The 17,616-nt window shown below is 39.7% G+C and overlaps 1 protein-coding gene across 3 annotated transcripts in view; it reads left to right on the forward strand.

Moving 5' to 3' along the window:
- Ci (uncharacterized) overlaps positions 1-17,280 on the forward strand; it is a 79,732-nt gene extending 62,452 nt beyond the window's left edge. For all 3 annotated transcript variants that reach the window (XM_072901052.1, XM_072901054.1, XM_072901053.1), the window contains exons 2-12: positions 4,630-4,871; positions 5,193-5,282; positions 7,378-7,569; positions 9,036-9,316; positions 11,109-11,363; positions 11,655-11,819; positions 12,828-12,992; positions 13,210-13,632; positions 14,047-14,586; positions 14,669-14,926; positions 15,035-17,280. In XM_072901052.1, the coding sequence (XP_072757153.1) occupies positions 4,630-4,871; positions 5,193-5,282; positions 7,378-7,569; positions 9,036-9,316; positions 11,109-11,363; positions 11,655-11,819; positions 12,828-12,992; positions 13,210-13,632; positions 14,047-14,586; positions 14,669-14,926; positions 15,035-16,483 (4,060 nt within the window). In that variant the 3' untranslated portion in view covers positions 16,484-17,280. The remainder of the gene's footprint in view (positions 1-4,629; positions 4,872-5,192; positions 5,283-7,377; positions 7,570-9,035; positions 9,317-11,108; positions 11,364-11,654; positions 11,820-12,827; positions 12,993-13,209; positions 13,633-14,046; positions 14,587-14,668; positions 14,927-15,034) is intronic.
- Positions 17,281-17,616: the final 336 nt, after the last annotated feature.

Raw genomic sequence — 17,616 nt, forward strand, 5'->3', positions numbered from 1 at the left:
TTTTTTTTTTAATTTATGTAAAAAATTTTGCAAAATAGCGTAATTTGCGTAAATAAAGAAAAAAAGTCTTTGAAAACCTGCAACAGTAAAACGCAAGAAATTTCCTTTGACTCGTTGAAGGGTAACTAGAAGGGTCCGAGAGACGTGCTAAATATAAGATTATACGACTTAACCCCCTAAGCGCCAGGCGTGGAACTATATCTGTGTGTCCATCGAAAATAATTCCAGCTCCAGGTCCGCGACGACGCCGACGTTTCATGACTTTTCGTAGTACGAGCTTAAGAAGTTTTGCCCTGGTCGTTGACGTTCTCCCTCAGGCTGAGAAAGCGCGATCCTGGCCCCGCGCCAGGATCGCGACCATAGATCACCCGCGAAGAGTGTGCAGAGTTGCGAAAAATCACCTCGGGATCAGCGCGGTTAAGCGCTGCTACAACCACATCAACGACTGGATTATATGAGCTACCGAGATCCGGCAAGAGAAAGATGAACGTGAATAGCATTGATCATTTCCACCGTTTATCGTCGATTTCCAACGCAGTTGTCGCTAAAGAGACAAATAACGAGCATCTGCATCGTCACGAGCGATTGCCGATAATATTCCAAAAATTATTATCCCTCGATATACGTTTACATATAATTCTATCATTTTATCTCTTTTTTTCTTTTCCCCTCTTTTCGGCGCTCGCGTTTCAACCGCGTTCATTTGTGTGCTGCGCTGCACAGAATCCGCCATATGGTTTCCTTCCCTCTCTTTATCATTCTCGCAACACTACGCGTTCGACAAGGCACAGCAATAAATACCATAAGTTGAAACCTCGTAGAAACGCCGCATGTTCAACCTTTTCCGCCGTAAGAGAGTCTACCGTACTTTAGATAATGTACAAATAATTGTACCATTTATGCGATCGCGCGATTATAACACAATTATTACAAGTTATTATAATAAGTGGAGATTCCTCGGGATTATAAAGATTGATATAGATCTCTCATTATGGGGCGTCATCAATTTTGACGAGTCACGGGATTATTCGTTCGGCAAATTTTAAAGAGTCATCTTACATCGATGCGATAGAAAGGGATAAAGGTAACGGCCAAATCTCTCGCCTTTCCACATCGCGCTGATCGGCTTTCGACTCGTGCTTAAGCCTTTCTTAAGACATCCTTCTACCCCATTTCGACCTCTGCACACGGAGCTTCTTTTCGTCGTCGCGTTCTCTCCGTTTTTTTTTTTTTTTTTTTGTTTTTTTTTTTCGAGTCGCAAGGGGCAGCAGGGAAACCGGGCAGATGTTCCTGGGCACCGCTTAACTCGCCTCATTACCACGAGTCACGTTAATGAGCTTGCGAACCTTAATTCTTCACTCGGCTCCGTCGTTCCCTCTTCTCTCCCTCTCCTCCCCCTTCTTCCACGCGAGATTAAAACAACCGAGACGTCGCGTGTCTGCCAGCGATCGCCGAATTATCACCGACAAAATTTTTTAGAAAGCCTCATATATTCGATCATTTTAACTATTATTAGTTTTCAAGTACTTTTGTTGCGCGGATTTTCTGTAATAAAAATTTTCACTTGATGTATGCAAAAGTATAAAAGAAAAAAATTGGCTTACTACGAAATTATCCTACGACTCATCATAAATTATACAATACTTTGTATTGGCATTTTTTTACGCAGAAAAAAAGAATATTCTTATTTTGACAATATCTTTAGTTTCAAAATGTAAATCTTGAAATAAAGAAAATTTGTTTGGATCAAGACATTTTATATAGTTCAAGCAAGAGAAATATATTCTTGTTGTTTAAGAATAATTTTCTTGAATGGAAGAGAAAAAAATGTTGGATAGAAAATAATTCATGATCAAATCAAATATTATAATTTTCTTAGGGTTAAAATAATTATTTTATTCTTGAAATGACAATTGTAGTATTGAAATAAGGTTATAATATTGTTGAAATTTAAGATTTTTAAATTCTTTTAACAATTTCTTTAACTTAGAAATTGTTGCGTATATATGAAACAACAAACGCGTTCATATGAGTATATAAGTTTTGATTTGACACTTACTTTTTTTCTGTGTAGCTCTCGCGATCAAACAATTACAAACGAAAAAGGGCTTTGTCTATTTGGGAGTCTACATTCTTTGAAAAATTTTTAATCGGAAATACCGACATTGCTGAATATCGCTGAGAAGACACAAGCGCGATGGCCGTAAGAATTTCAAGAAAGAGCCCCGAGTTTCCGAGGCGGACGGGTCGTAGATAAAGATAGATGCGTCGGTTTCCGGCGTGTCGAGTTAACGACTCGAGTTTTATCTGTCGGTGAGGACTGTTTCGGCAGAGGACGGAAAGCTGTGACGTGGAAGAAGGACGCGAATATGTGCGCCACAGAGAATTTCGGAGATTGGAGAGAAACGGGAACAAAGAAGAATTAAAAGACGAGAAATAAAGTGAGAAGAGAGAAGGAGGAAGGAAAAAAATAAAACTTTTCTCGCACTGTACGGATTTTTTTCCATGTGTGGATCGTTTAGGCATCAAAATATCCAAAGAAATATGATTTAAATATTTTCAAACAATTGTCAAATATGTAAATATAATACTTTTATACTAAAATAACTAATACTTGAATCCGAGAAATACATTTTCCGCAAAAAAAAAATTCTAGAATTTTTACGTACCATAGTTTTCTTTTACTGGTACAAGAAAAGATTAAATTTCCGATATTTTAAAAACTTGCAAAGTGTGACAGGCGCTTAAAGTAGAGGCTGCGAAGGGAGAAGGAGGAAAGCGATAGAAAAGGAAGGAAGGAAGGACAGCAACCAGAGGCAGAACCATACCTCGAGTCATCTGGCAGTCAGCAGGATTGGAAATAGACACAGCTTGCTCTCTTTCTCTTTTCCTCCACCGAGTTCTCAAGCTCCGTCTCTCTCTTTCGCCCATTTCTCTCTCGGTGCGAAAAAGAAAAAAAAAAAAAAAAAAAAAAAAAAAAAAACGAAAAAAACGAGCGTGCCAAATCCGGCAGAGTCGACGATGTTTTCATTGTAATGGTGTCCCCAGTTCCTCCCGATTCTCTCTCCCCCCAGTCGACTTTTTTATGAGATCTGCTACTAAGCAGCCTGTCAAAGCGCCCTAATTTTTACCATACCGTCACTGCTTCGCGGAAAGAAATAATTATTTTAGTAAACTGTGTGGAAACGGTGGTTTGCAATCGAATATTAAAGAAATCTTATAGGATTCTAAAATTTTATATAAATTGTCAATAATATTATAGCTATTCATCCATATAATATATTTGTCACGACATATCTATAAAAACAAGTTTAAAACAATATTATAGAGTTTCAACGTCTTTAAAAACAAGATATATACGGGATTGAGAGATCCATCGACCTGTCAACGAGTATCGCGACAAACGTTTTAACACGGTCGACCACTGTAAACGGGTAGCCAACAGACAGTAATCAAAATCCGTGGACACTGAGCAAAGTCAAACAGTCGACCCGGTTGTCTTTACTCAGCAAACTCGTGGAAGCGCGGAGCCAATATTTAGACAGCGACCGACTCAAACATCGTAATCTGCCTTAAAACGTTACGACACGCGCCAATCTTACCTCTGTTTTCGTTCCATCCATGGTATTATTTATTTTATCATTCGCGGCGCATCGCATAAATAATCATCCCGTCGATTAATTAAATCTCAATAATGTTAATTTTTTTTTTTTTTTCATTCCTTCTCTTCATTCGAGAGTGAGATTCAATCGGCGAAGAGAGGATTTTATTTACGTCGTTCTCGATGACCTTTGGTCGGCTGGGTAACGCTTGTCAATTCGCGCTTTGCAAACGGATCTCTTCCTAATTTATATTTCTTTAAAGCAAAGAACCTGTTGCCGATGCAGCGTACATTGGTTCGTAAATTTGAGATGCGCGTTGATTTAATATAATATTATAATGTTTAACACACGCGACATAAATGCGCGATCGAAAGACGCAATTTTACTCGCACGAGACTCATCCCGTTAGCAGCGAACTCCGATGAGGAAGAACCCGGACGTCGAGGATCTTTGAAGGCACCACGACACGCATCGTTTCTCGATGTTTCGAGCGTGGCGAATTGCCATCACTCAAAACGAGACGCGCCGTCTCCCTCGTGACGGTGTTGGTTTCTCTTCTGGACCCCGCGGATCCTTTTCCTCGAAGCAAACGAGCGCGCGCATTGTGACGTTCAGTAGGGACGACAAACAAAAACGCATTATTCTATCCCCCCGCGAACAAAGTTATACTTTGATCATACGACCGTGCCATTGACGGAAGACACCTGTCTCTGCGTCAAGAAGCGACGCGAATAGAAGCTTTGACGAAGAGACACGCGCCATTTGTCGCGTCTACGGAGCGTGTCGTAATTTCATCCGTCAAACGAGAATGTTTTTCTTCCCCCTCTTTTCGCTGTAAATCATAAATGTCTCGCCAAAAATACGTTTCGTTAATGAGAGCTACCTTCTTATACAGAGAGGCTTTATCATCGGCGATTACATCTATTTAACAATTTCTGCGAACAATTTTAATCTCTTATTATTAAGTCCCGAGTGAAAGTGCTCGATTAATCTAACGTTTACTTTTTTTTTTTTTTTTTTTTTTCAGATTGTCCGGCAGTACCATTGGAACATCCAGTAACGGCAACGGTGGCGGAGGTGGTAACGGTAACAACGCTGGCGGGGGTGGCGGGACTGCGGGCAACGGGACTTCCGGCGGTGACTTCCTACGCAGGAGTCATCCCCTCTCGGAACATACGGCCCTGCATCCCGCGTACCGGCTCAACTACATGGACCATCTTTACCACCAGCTCCAAGCCTCCACGCACAGTCCCAACGCCTCGTTACACGGTAATTAACCGGATACACGAATAGAAGAAGCGTTCGTAGACCATACGTCCTATCCGTTACATTTTTCTCCCCTCCTCCTTCTCCTCCTCCTCTCTTTGTCTATGAACGACGTACCCCGTAAAAGGGGGGCCCGCATTTCCGCCGGAAGTTTCTCTTCCAGCCTACAAAAGTGTCTTTGAATTCGATCCGTCGCGCGTGATCTACCGTCCCGGTAATAACGTGCTTCACTTCCCTCCCGAGCAAACCGAAATGATGTCCGTCCGCCATAAGAGCGTCTACGATACACAAATAATTTTTATTTTTTTTTTCTTGTTTTTTCAGGACTGGGTGGTTTGGGGCCCGAGTATCTGTTACACGCGGCAGGTCCTGCCAGCACTCTCGCTTCGTCCGAATTCCCATTCTCTATCGATGGTAAGATATATTCTCTAATATATGTGTCCTGCTTTAATATCTACGGTTCACGCATTTCTCTAACGCGCGACTTGAGTTATGCGTGCCACTAGCCGTGGCTAGCCCCGTATATATGTAACGGCTCCTACCGGCAGGTAGGAGATCGACTGGTTAAGCGGCCGAGAGGCTAAAAGACGACCGAAAGGGTAAACGGGGCCTCGTTAGCCGCCACCGCCGCATAATTGAATCGACTCGGAGCGACACGACCTCATTAACACCTTAGCGCCTACCCTACAGGTTGTCTCACATTTCCTCTTCCCGCCCTCTTCATATTCTTTCTCCGCTCCCAACTCCCGATCTCGCGTTTGATCGCGCATACGTACACACGTGTGCGTGCGCATCTCGATGTAATCACAATATCGCGAAACATCGAACGCTTAAATTTTTTTATCAAAATCACCATTTAATCAGAATCGTGTAAAATATTGAAGACTCAAATCTTTCGCCATCTTTGGGCAAAAGTAACAACGAGATTGATTACAAGAACGTGTCCGATAAATTATTTTGGAACTGTTTAAATTGAAACGCTTGATCCTCGAGAAATTAAAACTCTAGTACTCTAGTATGGCTGCGGAAAGTTTCGTTTGAAAAGCGCTATATAATGCCATAGCATCCTCCGTATATGGGAGGAGCCGCGCCGATCGGAGCGGACGATTGCACCAATTTACATGTCTCAATCCCATGTTCGACCTGCACGCGCGAGGGAGCGAAGAGAAGAGTCTGGGACTTATTGAACGTGTTGAGATGCTGCGAGGAAAACGAAACCACGATAAGGCTGACGAGCATGGAGGAAGAACGTACGATGGTTTCGTTCGCATATTCATTAAACTCGGCGAGAATTGCTGGACGCGATGCGGGTCCGAATGCTATGTTAGAGCGATCCTTTGGATCCTGACGGATGAGATGAGCCGATTTCCCTCGAGATGACGAGAGAAAAGAATCCTTGTTGATTGTCCGAAAAAATCCTGCTTTACGCTTTAACTATCGTTCTATTTCAATTTTAATTAAAAACCAACGATAATCCTAAACTCTTTCAATATAATTTGCTAAGAAAGCAGGCGATAAATCGTTCATTGAGCACGCGATCGTCTCAGATCGTGCGGAAAAACCGCACGGCAATCTGGGCTTTACTACCGGCGAGCCCAGTGTAAATCTGATCAGTGGCCGAATTAATAACCGACGAGTGGAAGATAAAGCGGAGAAGACCGTTTGTGCGCGGGTTGGACACGACGCGAAAAAAAAAAAAAAAAAAAAAAGTTCCACACAACTGCGAGTAACTCTATACCTGTTGTGCGCAAACGAGCGATCAACCAAGTGGAAATTGAGGAGAAGGGTAGATTCGCTCTTGGTGCTCGTCTCCTGTGTATCGCGTTGCTTCTAAGATAGGTGACGTAGAGGGGAAAAGATGAGAAAGAAAGAAAGAAAGAAAGACGAAACAGGTATAAGACGGAAGAAAAAGGAGTACGAAAGCGAAGTGAAGAGCACTCGCAGCTTAATCCCGTAGGTATTGCGCCTGCAAAGGTAATGCAAGAAATCTGGGGGAAAAAAGAGAAAAAGAGAAGGAGAGAGAGAGCGCGTATAACCGCCACCATGTAACCAACGATGGTACGTACAAGCGAGCCGCCACCGCGCTCTTAAGAAAGTGGTTTGTATATTACATCGTTGTGCTGCGGTCGCAGGCAAATCGCCGCTAAAACGTTCAAGCCGCAAGATCAGCTCCCTCTCCTCGATTCTTTTTATCTCTCTGTCTCTCTTTTTCTTTCTTGCTACGTTCCTGGATCTTCTCCACCTTCCATTCGACTTCTTTCTGCCTATGTACCTGATTACCATCTCAGCGATAAATGTTAAAAATGCGTGTTCTGACAGAACCTATATTAGCATTTGATAACGATAATTATTAATTGTAAATTTTGTAAAATCATCTTCAATCTGTTTAATGCAGAAATAGCGAGTGAGCGACATTGAAAACATAATCAAAGATTTAAGACTTAAACTTTTTTCATCGTATTTACTTTTTGCCTATATTTAAATTCATTTTGATGTATATTAATTTCAGCATCGTCGAGACTAGGAAGTCCGAGAGCCTCGGCAATCAGGGCAAGTCGGAAAAGAGCATTGAGCAGTTCACCGTATTCCGACAGATTTGACATCGACAGCATGATTCGATTTAGCCCAAACAGCTTAGCATCCATCGTGAATGGTTCGCGAAGTAGTAGTGCGAGTGGAAGTTATGGACACCTTTCTGCTGGTAAGCAATATTCTCTTTTCATCTTCCTCTAATAAATTGAATATAGCTATTCAAAGAGTTTTATATGTTGCATAATTTGTTTCTATTTTTTACAAAATTTCTACGACGAAAGAAGCTACGACTAATTTTCTTCATAAATAAATTTATCTCCTTTAAATGTATATTTCATATGTAATTTTATAAGAATTTATATACTAATATTAATGATACTTGCTATTATTATTAGTATTATAATCGCCAACACGCACATTCGCTTGAGTTAAGAATAAAAATTATAAATGATTAAATATTTCGAAATTTTGCGACAAGATCTCTCAAAGGCGACAACTTAATTCGACACGAGTACTAAATCAGACGTGATAAATAATAATAGATAAACTTGTTTATGATAAAAGGTAAATATATAAATTATATATTAAACAGTGTCGTTCTAGTGATTTGGTTTCTTAAGGACGATCAAACAGTAACGAGTTTAAGGTATCGGTGAACATGAAATAATTATATAGGCGGAGGTCCTCTTACTCGCGAGTTAAGAACGCCCGGTGATTTGCGATTAAATGAAGTAATTAACGAATTAAAATTCAGGCGGCGTAGTACGCCAGTCGTTTGTCGGCGTTGCATCGTTGAATAACCCCGCAGGATGTAGCCGCTCGTTAAATTTGCCTTCATTGTATACGCTATTGTAAACTACGCACGAGCGTACCTTCTCGTCATCCTTTCCTATTCGTTTTCATTCACTTTCATCCAATACGCAGAAGTTACGTTTTGCTCTAATTTACATTTGTACCACCATATAACTAGAAATTATATTTCTCAAAATTTTCTGATTATTTATACTTTTTTATTTTCAATTCAAATGTGAGAATTATATAACGATTATAACAATAATGATTAATACACAGTAATATTATTAATATTATTAATATATTATGAATTTTTATAAAGTTACATTCGCGTGAACGGATTTATCTGACAATAAGAGACAAGTTTATTTGATGAATTATCATAGTGTATGCATAGTATAATAGGTTCTTCGCGGTTACTTTACGGTTTTGTAATAGTCACCAGAAGCTCCTGATTGAAATGCAAGCTTAGCCTACGTACCGGAAGTCCGGCGTGTCGTGCTTGGACTGTCAAGAGAACGGACATGCAATCCGATTTCGATATTTATCTATTATTCTCCTATTGTCACCACATATTCGAGAGCGATTATATAAAGTGTGAAAAACATTCGATATTTATCAATCATCAAATATTAATACGTATCGAAATATTCCTCAAAAATGAATATTTTTATCTTGATTTTATTACTGCTATAAAATATTATATATATATAATTTTATTCTGGACGTTATAATTGTAAGATAAATATCACGATAAATAAGTATTAAAAAAGGCATTTACAAAGTAATTTACAACACTCTGCCACATATACAAGTAATTAATTAAATTGTATTATGTCGCAGCCATGAGTCCGGCGTTGGGCATGCATCCCGGTATGACGCCACATCTGCAACAACTACAGGCTCATCTTTTAAGGAGCGCGGCCGCGGCGGCGCTCTTACCTCACGCGCATTCCCTGCAGCCGCCCGCACCCCCGCCGCCCCCGCCGCCGCATCCTCATTCTCACCCTCACGCCCACGGACTATCCCCTCATTCGCAATTGTATCCCGGCGTGCCGCCCCATTCCACGTCGTCGGTGACGCTGAGCCCGCACGGAGCAGTCGGAGTACCCCCGAAGAGCGAGGTAAGCGAAGAAGAAGGAGTGAACCATCCCTTAACGTCGTGTACCCTAACCTGCCAATTAAATCCTCACGTTTCGGATTGCCGTGATTTTGCCGGATCGATTATCTCGCGATTGCAGGACAAAAGCAAGGAGAGCACGATATACGCTTGGGCAAACGGACCCCCGAGAATGCCATTCGAGCCCTTATTGCCAGTCGAGGTACGATATACACTCGGTGGCCCGTCATCGATATTCATTGCGAATAAATAATCATATTCTCCCTCTTCCCTTTGCGCGTGTGTGTCGTGCCCCTTTCGTTGTTTCTTTCGCGCGTATCGTTCGCCCTCGCAAACCACGGCAAGACGACAAAGCGGAGTAACGAGAACAGACGAGAGAAAAGAAAGAAAGAAAGAAAGAAAGAAAGAAAGAGAGAGAGGAAGAGAAAGAAGGAGAAAAAGATTGGGTTACTCTCTCGCGAGAGAGGTCCTCGGGTTACAAGCAATCTCGCGCACATTATTTCGCTCGATTCCACCCCCGTCCCCTTCCCCCTCCCCCTCCCGCCGCGCCTTTATTTTCCCTCCCGCCGATCCTTCCTTCTTTTGCTTCGACCATCGTCTTCCTCGTCTTTGTTCTTCCCTCTTTACCGCCATCGTCGCGACCGGGACCCGCGCTGATTTATTTGCATCCGCGCGCACGCTGACGTAGCGCGGGGCGTTTTCATTTTCTATCCCCCGCGCGACGCGTTTGCCGGCATGATTTGCATCGACCTGCGTTCTGCTCTCGTCGTCGCGCTTATGTCTCGTAGCAATGCGTACAAAGAACTCTCGACATTTATTTTATTACAAGACCGAACGATATACGATAAGATTGAATAAATCGTTTGTTTATATCCGGTTTCTGATTGCCTATATTAACAACAGGAGGAGATGGATATAGTGTCTTAAAGTTTTTTTCGATTCTATTGATGATGATGAAAAAGACTCTGAATATCAAACATGAACAAGTAAAATCAAATTATCATCGTCAAATATCAGAATTATTGTACGTACAAAAAATTATTCCTTGGAATATCAATAATTTATACGTTAGCTGTTGTTTTTTTTTTTTTTTTTTTTTTTTTTTTTTTTTGTTCAGAAATATGTCGCGTTACAAGCAAAAAACTTATATTTTGACTCTCTTTTATTATTATTTATTTAAAATTGATGTAAGTAACTCTTGAAGAGTACTTTTATTATATTTAACTTTTTTAAACGACAGAAAGAAATAAAAATAAAATATTATCCTTAAAGAAGTTACATGTGAATAAAATTAGAAACGCGACAGTTTACATTTCCATTTCCATCGATCCGCTTTCGAACGGTTCAGCCAATACTTGAATACTTATCACTTGTCAACTTGTATCACTGGTAAATCGCGACGCATCCATGTGGAGAAACTTACACACGTACACGTATACGATCAGGTATTTATAATTATGTCAGAGTACGTAGTAAGATTGAAAGAAAGAGAGAGAGGCAATACGAAGAATTCAACGGTTTGCAACAATCAATCCAACAAATGCATTTTAATAAATATGTGATAACTATCACGTGTTGTCACATGTGCTTGTCATATCGATAATTATTAATAACAAATAATTGATATTTAAATCCAATTTCAAACCGTTTTATATTAAAAAACTACCATATTCCGGTATGCAATAACGTTGAGAGTTCTATCAGAATTACAAGTATTACTACATTTCAAGTATTTGTAAGAAAAAATAGAGAGTGATTTTTTTATTGTAACATTTTGTTTACTTGTTCATTTACAGAGTGCAGAGTCGTGTAGGAAAGCGTCAGAATCGTCGACTCGTTCGGTGACAGCCGAAGCCGACACCTCGTCAAGACGGACCGCCACCAAAGTCAAAAGGGAACCAGCGACAACTACCACTAACGCGACCACGACCACCGCCCCACCGACCCATCCTCAAGGTCTCAGTCCGAGCGAAGACCTCAGAGATGAACCTGGAGATTTTATCGAGACGAATTGTCATTGGCGAGACTGCGGTCTCGAGTTTCCCACACAGGTGATACAGATATGCAGGAACAGTTTAATAATCAATTAATGTCTACTAATCTTTTATCAATATTGTTAATGTTTTATTTCTACGTTTGTTAACATAAAGAATAATTATAATCATATTATAATTTTTTTTTAAACTTTTCTTTTTTAATAGAAAATAATAAGCAAAATTAATCTTACGTGGAATTGAAATATCTTTTTCTTTTAAATTATTTAAAGACATTTAATCATCATTAATATGAGAGGTGTTACTCATTCTTATTCGTATTAATTTGTGCATCTTCCTTTAAACTAGGATGATCTTGTGAAACATATCAACAACGATCACATACACGCCAACAAGAAGAGCTTTGTTTGCGGTTGGGAGGAATGTTCGAGGGAGGAAAAACCCTTCAAGGCTCAGTACATGTTGGTCGTGCATATGAGAAGACACACGGGAGAAAAACCTCACAAGTGTACGGTAAGTTAAAGTACTTACTTGTTTCTCTCGAGCGAGTAAAAGCTTTTTATATTAATCAATTACATATACTTCGACGCGTACAAATGATTAAACAAAGCGTCTCTTAAGAAATCTTATAAATATATCAACATATATTTTATTTATTGTTGATTATTAAAAAATCAATTTAATCAAATAAACACACAGAGAGAAAAATTTCTTTAGATTTAATCAAATTTATGCTTGAAATACCTAGTCGAAAAAAGCTATTTATTTCAAGAAACTGATAAAATTATTGGATTTTTAAAATAACACGTATCATATAATATTGTTTAATTCAACGAAATAATACATTTTTCAGTCAATAAAGATAATGTTTCATATGGCATAATGTTATTAGAATAAAATAAATAAATCCAAACAAATTATTCAAACAAATCGTTCTCTCTGTGAATATTATCTAATAATTTTAAGACATTTTTTATTTGCATATATGTAATACAGTAGGAAATATTTTTGCTCTTCAATATAAATGTGTTGCTATAATTGTACGCCTTTACAAGAAGAATAAATTCGGAAACACTTACTTGATGAAATTGTCGCGTAGATAAAAAACATTGATTTCACTCGATTAATCAGATGTCCCTCGACGTTTTTCAATGCATTTCGCGCCATCCGCGTTCACATTCTTGAGAATTAAAACGATCGCTCGTTGAATTATTCGGCACTCTCGAGGCAATTCTGCGATCGACATCAATCACTGATTCGCGATCGAGCAGATTAATTGACGCGATAATTCTTTTCGAATATTAAAAGGATCGTCCGTACATGCATTCGATACTCCTGACACATTGTTATGCGTGACGCGTGCAGCGCGAAAATTCTGAGAAGCAACGTGATAAGCGAGGCAAGCTAAGCGAGCGACATCATCTGTCACTCGTCTCGATTAATCTTTCGACGATACTTTTCTTAAAATCCGAGAAATACGTGGTTAACTGTGAAATTAATTAAATATTTTCTTGAATACAGTTTGAGGGTTGCTTCAAAGCCTACTCGAGATTGGAAAATCTGAAGACTCATCTCAGGTCTCATACCGGTGAGAAACCATATACTTGCGAATATCCAGGATGCAGCAAAGCTTTCAGTAACGCCAGTGACAGAGCAAAGCATCAAAACAGGACACACTCTAATGAGGTTCGTAACACACATTTTTCTTTTCTTTTCCAACAATCTATAAAAATAGGAAATTCAAACAAGATAAAAGTACATAGTTTGTATAAAAGAGATGTAAATGCTACAGCATAATTTTCATATTATGTTATACCAAAATATTTTAAATTGTCTTCTGATATCTGAGCAAACTATCATTATTTAGAAAATTCTATTTAATATTTTTTAAATTTTCTTCTAGAAACCATATGTATGCAAAGCACCTGGTTGCACAAAGAGGTATACAGATCCATCATCACTTAGAAAACATGTCAAAACTGTTCACGGCGCCGAATTTTATGCGAACAAGAAGCACAAAGGCAGCGGTGGCGATGGCGGTGGCAGCGACGAGGCTGGCGCAGGCGGTCACAGTCCCAGTAGAAGCGAGGATCTTCATCCCAAGACTCCTAGCCTCTCCAGTCCAAGTGTAAAATCTGAGAGTGAGGCTAATAGTCCACCCAATATGATGCAACAACAGGGGAGCCCATTAGTGGGCGCTTGCAACGATGATGTTGCTGGAGTAGGCGCTCTTACCGGCGATGGAATCGCTCTTGCGGAGGAGCCGTGGAACGAGGAGCCAGATGACCTAGACATTGCTGATCTTCCTGTAGCACTACGTGCCATGGTGAGTCATTAAAATTACTCTCTGAATCATAGATCTTTAATTTTTAAGATTTTTTTTTTTAAGATCTTAAAGTGATTTGAATATTTACAATAACGGAGCCCGCCCCAATCACGCTGACTTTCACATATGTTGTCAAGGTCATGGCCCTGAGTAACATTCAAAAAGTTTTAACCGTCGCTTGTTGTTAATTAAAGAGATAAACTTTTTTAAAAGAATAATTTTTCAAACTTTTTAATAAACAACGAGCGACGGCTAAAATCTTTTCAATGTTACTCAGGGTCATGATCTTGACAACATATGTGAAGGTCAACGTGATTGGCGCGGGCTCCGTTATTCTAAATATTTACCGTGATTTTTTAAAATTATTTTTTAATTATTCGTTTTCTCATATGATGTTACATCGACTGTTTACAGGTCGCAGGTGGTATGGAATCGCAGCAGCAACAACAAGTGCCAGCACCCACGAGAAATCGTATGAAAGGAAGACTGAACGCCAAAGGTATACCAAACATGCCTATCGGCGTAGCGAATATGCGAGGGATTCGCGGGGTCGCACTTCAGGGTAATATTGGTGATCTCAATCGAAGAATCACCGATCTGAAAATGGAGGGTGGCGGTGGTCAGACACGACAGACGAGTCTGTCCGATCTTCAGCTAAGGTTGCAACCGCTCGGCGAGCCGCGAAGGGATAGTAGTAGCACCGTCAGCACTTATTACGGCAGTATGAAATCCACAGATTTCGGTAGTAGAAGAAGTAGTCAAGCGAGTGCCGTTAGCGCTGTAAGAATGGGTCACGCGGGACCTGAGAGTTTTTACGATCCGATCAGTCCTGGTACATCTAGAAGAAGCAGTCAGATGAGCACCACTTCCGGTAGACTTAATCCACCGAGTCATCTTCAAGGACCTTACTCGACGAGTAATCTCGTCGTTCAAACACAAAATATGTCTCTTCAGGTATGCTTCATGTTGCAAGATTATATTATTATGCATAAATGCAACGGAGAATGATTTTAAACAATATAATATTTATATGCAGAATATTCAGGCGATGCCAGGCGATTGGAACAATCCGAGTGGTCATTGTACGCAACCGTCGAGTGATCGACGAATGTCTGAACCTATTCGCAGTAATCAGACTCAGAGAACTTCCCCTCCGATTCCCCCTAGGCCAAGATCGGCACAATTGCCCGAACTTCATCCTAATCAAGAGGTGATCCTAGACGAGATGGGTGAAGGTGAAATGGTGGAAAATAAACTGGTTATTCCAGATGAGATGATGCAGTATTTAAATCAGGTAATTATGTTAGCGTATTCCTTGTCTTAGATCCTCTTTATATTTACATTTATAGAATTTCATTAACATTGATTTTTTTATCTCAACTATTACTTATTGTCGCTATAGGTTCAAGCTGGTGGGAATCAAGTTAACTATCGTGGAAGTCCTCTACCGATTTGCCAATCACCAATATGCACGAATCTTTTGCATTATCAACGACAGTTGCAGCCTACGTGTAATTACAATCAATCACATCAGCAAAACTGCTATCCTAACCAGCAAGTCGCACAGCAACCCTGTCCGAATTATCCGAATTCTTCTGCTATGCCTTACGGCCAGTGTCCAAGCTCACGCACGACTCAACCTTCATCGCAGTATTGCCCGCCGCCGAATTACGGGTCTCAAGCCACTGGCGGACAAGTGGCAAGTCCAGCCACAGCACAAGTCATGTCGCCGAGTTCTCATTATGTTTCGACTCATTTGAGTGATCAACCGTTGACATCTCCCGCGGCCGGCGCGTTGGCGCCGCAACACGCACCGCAAAACTTGCCTCAGAACTCTGCTCAACTTACCAGAAATTGTACCCAGAATCATGCACATCATACTTATTATCCCGGTTACGGTTGCGCTGGTCCAGTTAACGCAAATTGTACCGGCAACGCCACTAGTCAAGTCAATCATCATTCCAGTCAGACTTGCACACCGTCTAATCACGCGATGCAAATGCGGCTAACAACTAACAACTGTCAGCAATTGTCGCCGCATTGCGCGCAACCGACCGCACCTGTACCTAATTCATCGAGCATTGCTCATTCGAACACGCAGTGTACGCAGTCTTCCGGTCAGTGTGCGAGGCCTATGGCGACGTCTAATGGTCAGATACCCAACATGCACTCTGCACAACAATCTCCGGTAACCAATCAATGCGGTCCTATGTCACCGCATTGTTCTCAGTTGAATCTCCCGAATCAAAACAAACCGATAAATACACTCGCGACAAATGTTCAAAGTTGCCAACAGTCTCAACAGTCGACACCCTGCTTACAAATCAACTGCGTTCATCCTAGTGGCACGCATCGTCAGGTCAATGACGGTGGTGTCTCGAAGAGAGCATCACCACAACTTTGTAACGCTCAACAGACGAATTGCAGAATGCAGCAGCAGCAGCAACAGACCTGTGCACATAACTGCCAAGCGCGCAGCAATCTTCCGACTCATCAACAGTACAATTGTAATTGCCCGTGGTCTTATGGAAATCAATGTTATCACGATCAACACGGCGGATCATTGCCGGAGATACAGTGCAGGGATATTAGTCAATCCCAGCAGGGCTCGCCAATAAAACCGCCTCAAGGTATGAGACAAGATTCTTATCGCAGGACATTGGAATACGTTCAACAATGCAGGAATTGGTCCAGCAACGCACAGACTCACGAAACCAACGTTTCCAGTTCGACACACCCTATATCCTTACCACAACCTCTGCCAGCTAGTGCCAATATGGTTGTCAACGACATGACATCTTCGCTTAGCTCTTTGCTGGAAGAAAATAGATATTTGCAAATGATCCAATGACCCGTATAAACTTATAAGGAATGCGAATTTAATTCCATTATCGATCGATAAAAAGTGTCATAATTTGTCCCTTGATATATATATATTACATTAGTAATATAAATCATATCAATATAAAATTTATATTGCATATAAAATGTAATATTAAACATATGAATTTACATTTGTTATGTAATATGAAATAACATGAACTAAGAATCAAATTTTAATTTCATATTAGTGATATCGTTAAAAATTGTTTCTTAATCGTTACTTAAAAAAAAAAAAAAACGAAATTTATAGTATTAATATGTATCTTTATATGATAAAATTTGTATAGTTGTGATATAAGAATTCAAAGTGCCTTTTTTAAATAACGTACATTTGAAAAGTGCCACTGAGTTAAGTTATTAATTATTTTTAAAAATAACGATTTACATCGTTAAGTATCGCAAAATACATTTAACTTAAAATTAGACATTAAGATATTTTACCATATCAATGAATTAAAAAAATGAAATATATAAAGACACAACATATCGAGTATACAACATGTGATTGATAAATCTCAATCTCTACATGCAAGATATTTGTTGAAGAAACTATGTACTTTAAATTATTGTATATAAATATATCTTTATTATAAATATATACATATATTTTGTACATCAATTTCATTATATAAAGTGTGCCAATCGAGCGTTTTATCATAGTTAAGGTCAATGACGTGTAGTGTACCTTGGCGTACACAGTGATAGGAAGCGAGAAATAAAATAATTAAGCAATTATTAGTCCATTAAACAATGAAAATAACAAAACTTAAAATGAAAATAATTTGGATTCGTCATGACAAAAGTCTATATCTAAGAAAAAGCCAACATTAAAACAGAGATAACGTAAAGAACAGATAAAATTAAGAAATAATTATATTAAGACAGGAAACAATAGATATAAATCTTGTGTGCGTGTGTTTCTAGATCGAATGTCTTTCGTAATGATTATTTTGTATAAAGGAACTTACGATAGCAAACATTGTAATACAATTGCCTTCGGTTTAATTGGCCGTTGTAATATTGCGAGTATTTCCAAGTGCCTTCAATGATTGAGAAGCAACGATAGAGACACGAACATTGAAAGCCTAAAATCTGAAATTA

The sequence above is a fragment of the Anoplolepis gracilipes genome, chromosome 10, assembly GCF_047496725.1.
Source record: "Anoplolepis gracilipes chromosome 10, ASM4749672v1, whole genome shotgun sequence".
Lineage (NCBI taxonomy): Eukaryota > Metazoa > Arthropoda > Insecta > Hymenoptera > Formicidae > Anoplolepis > Anoplolepis gracilipes.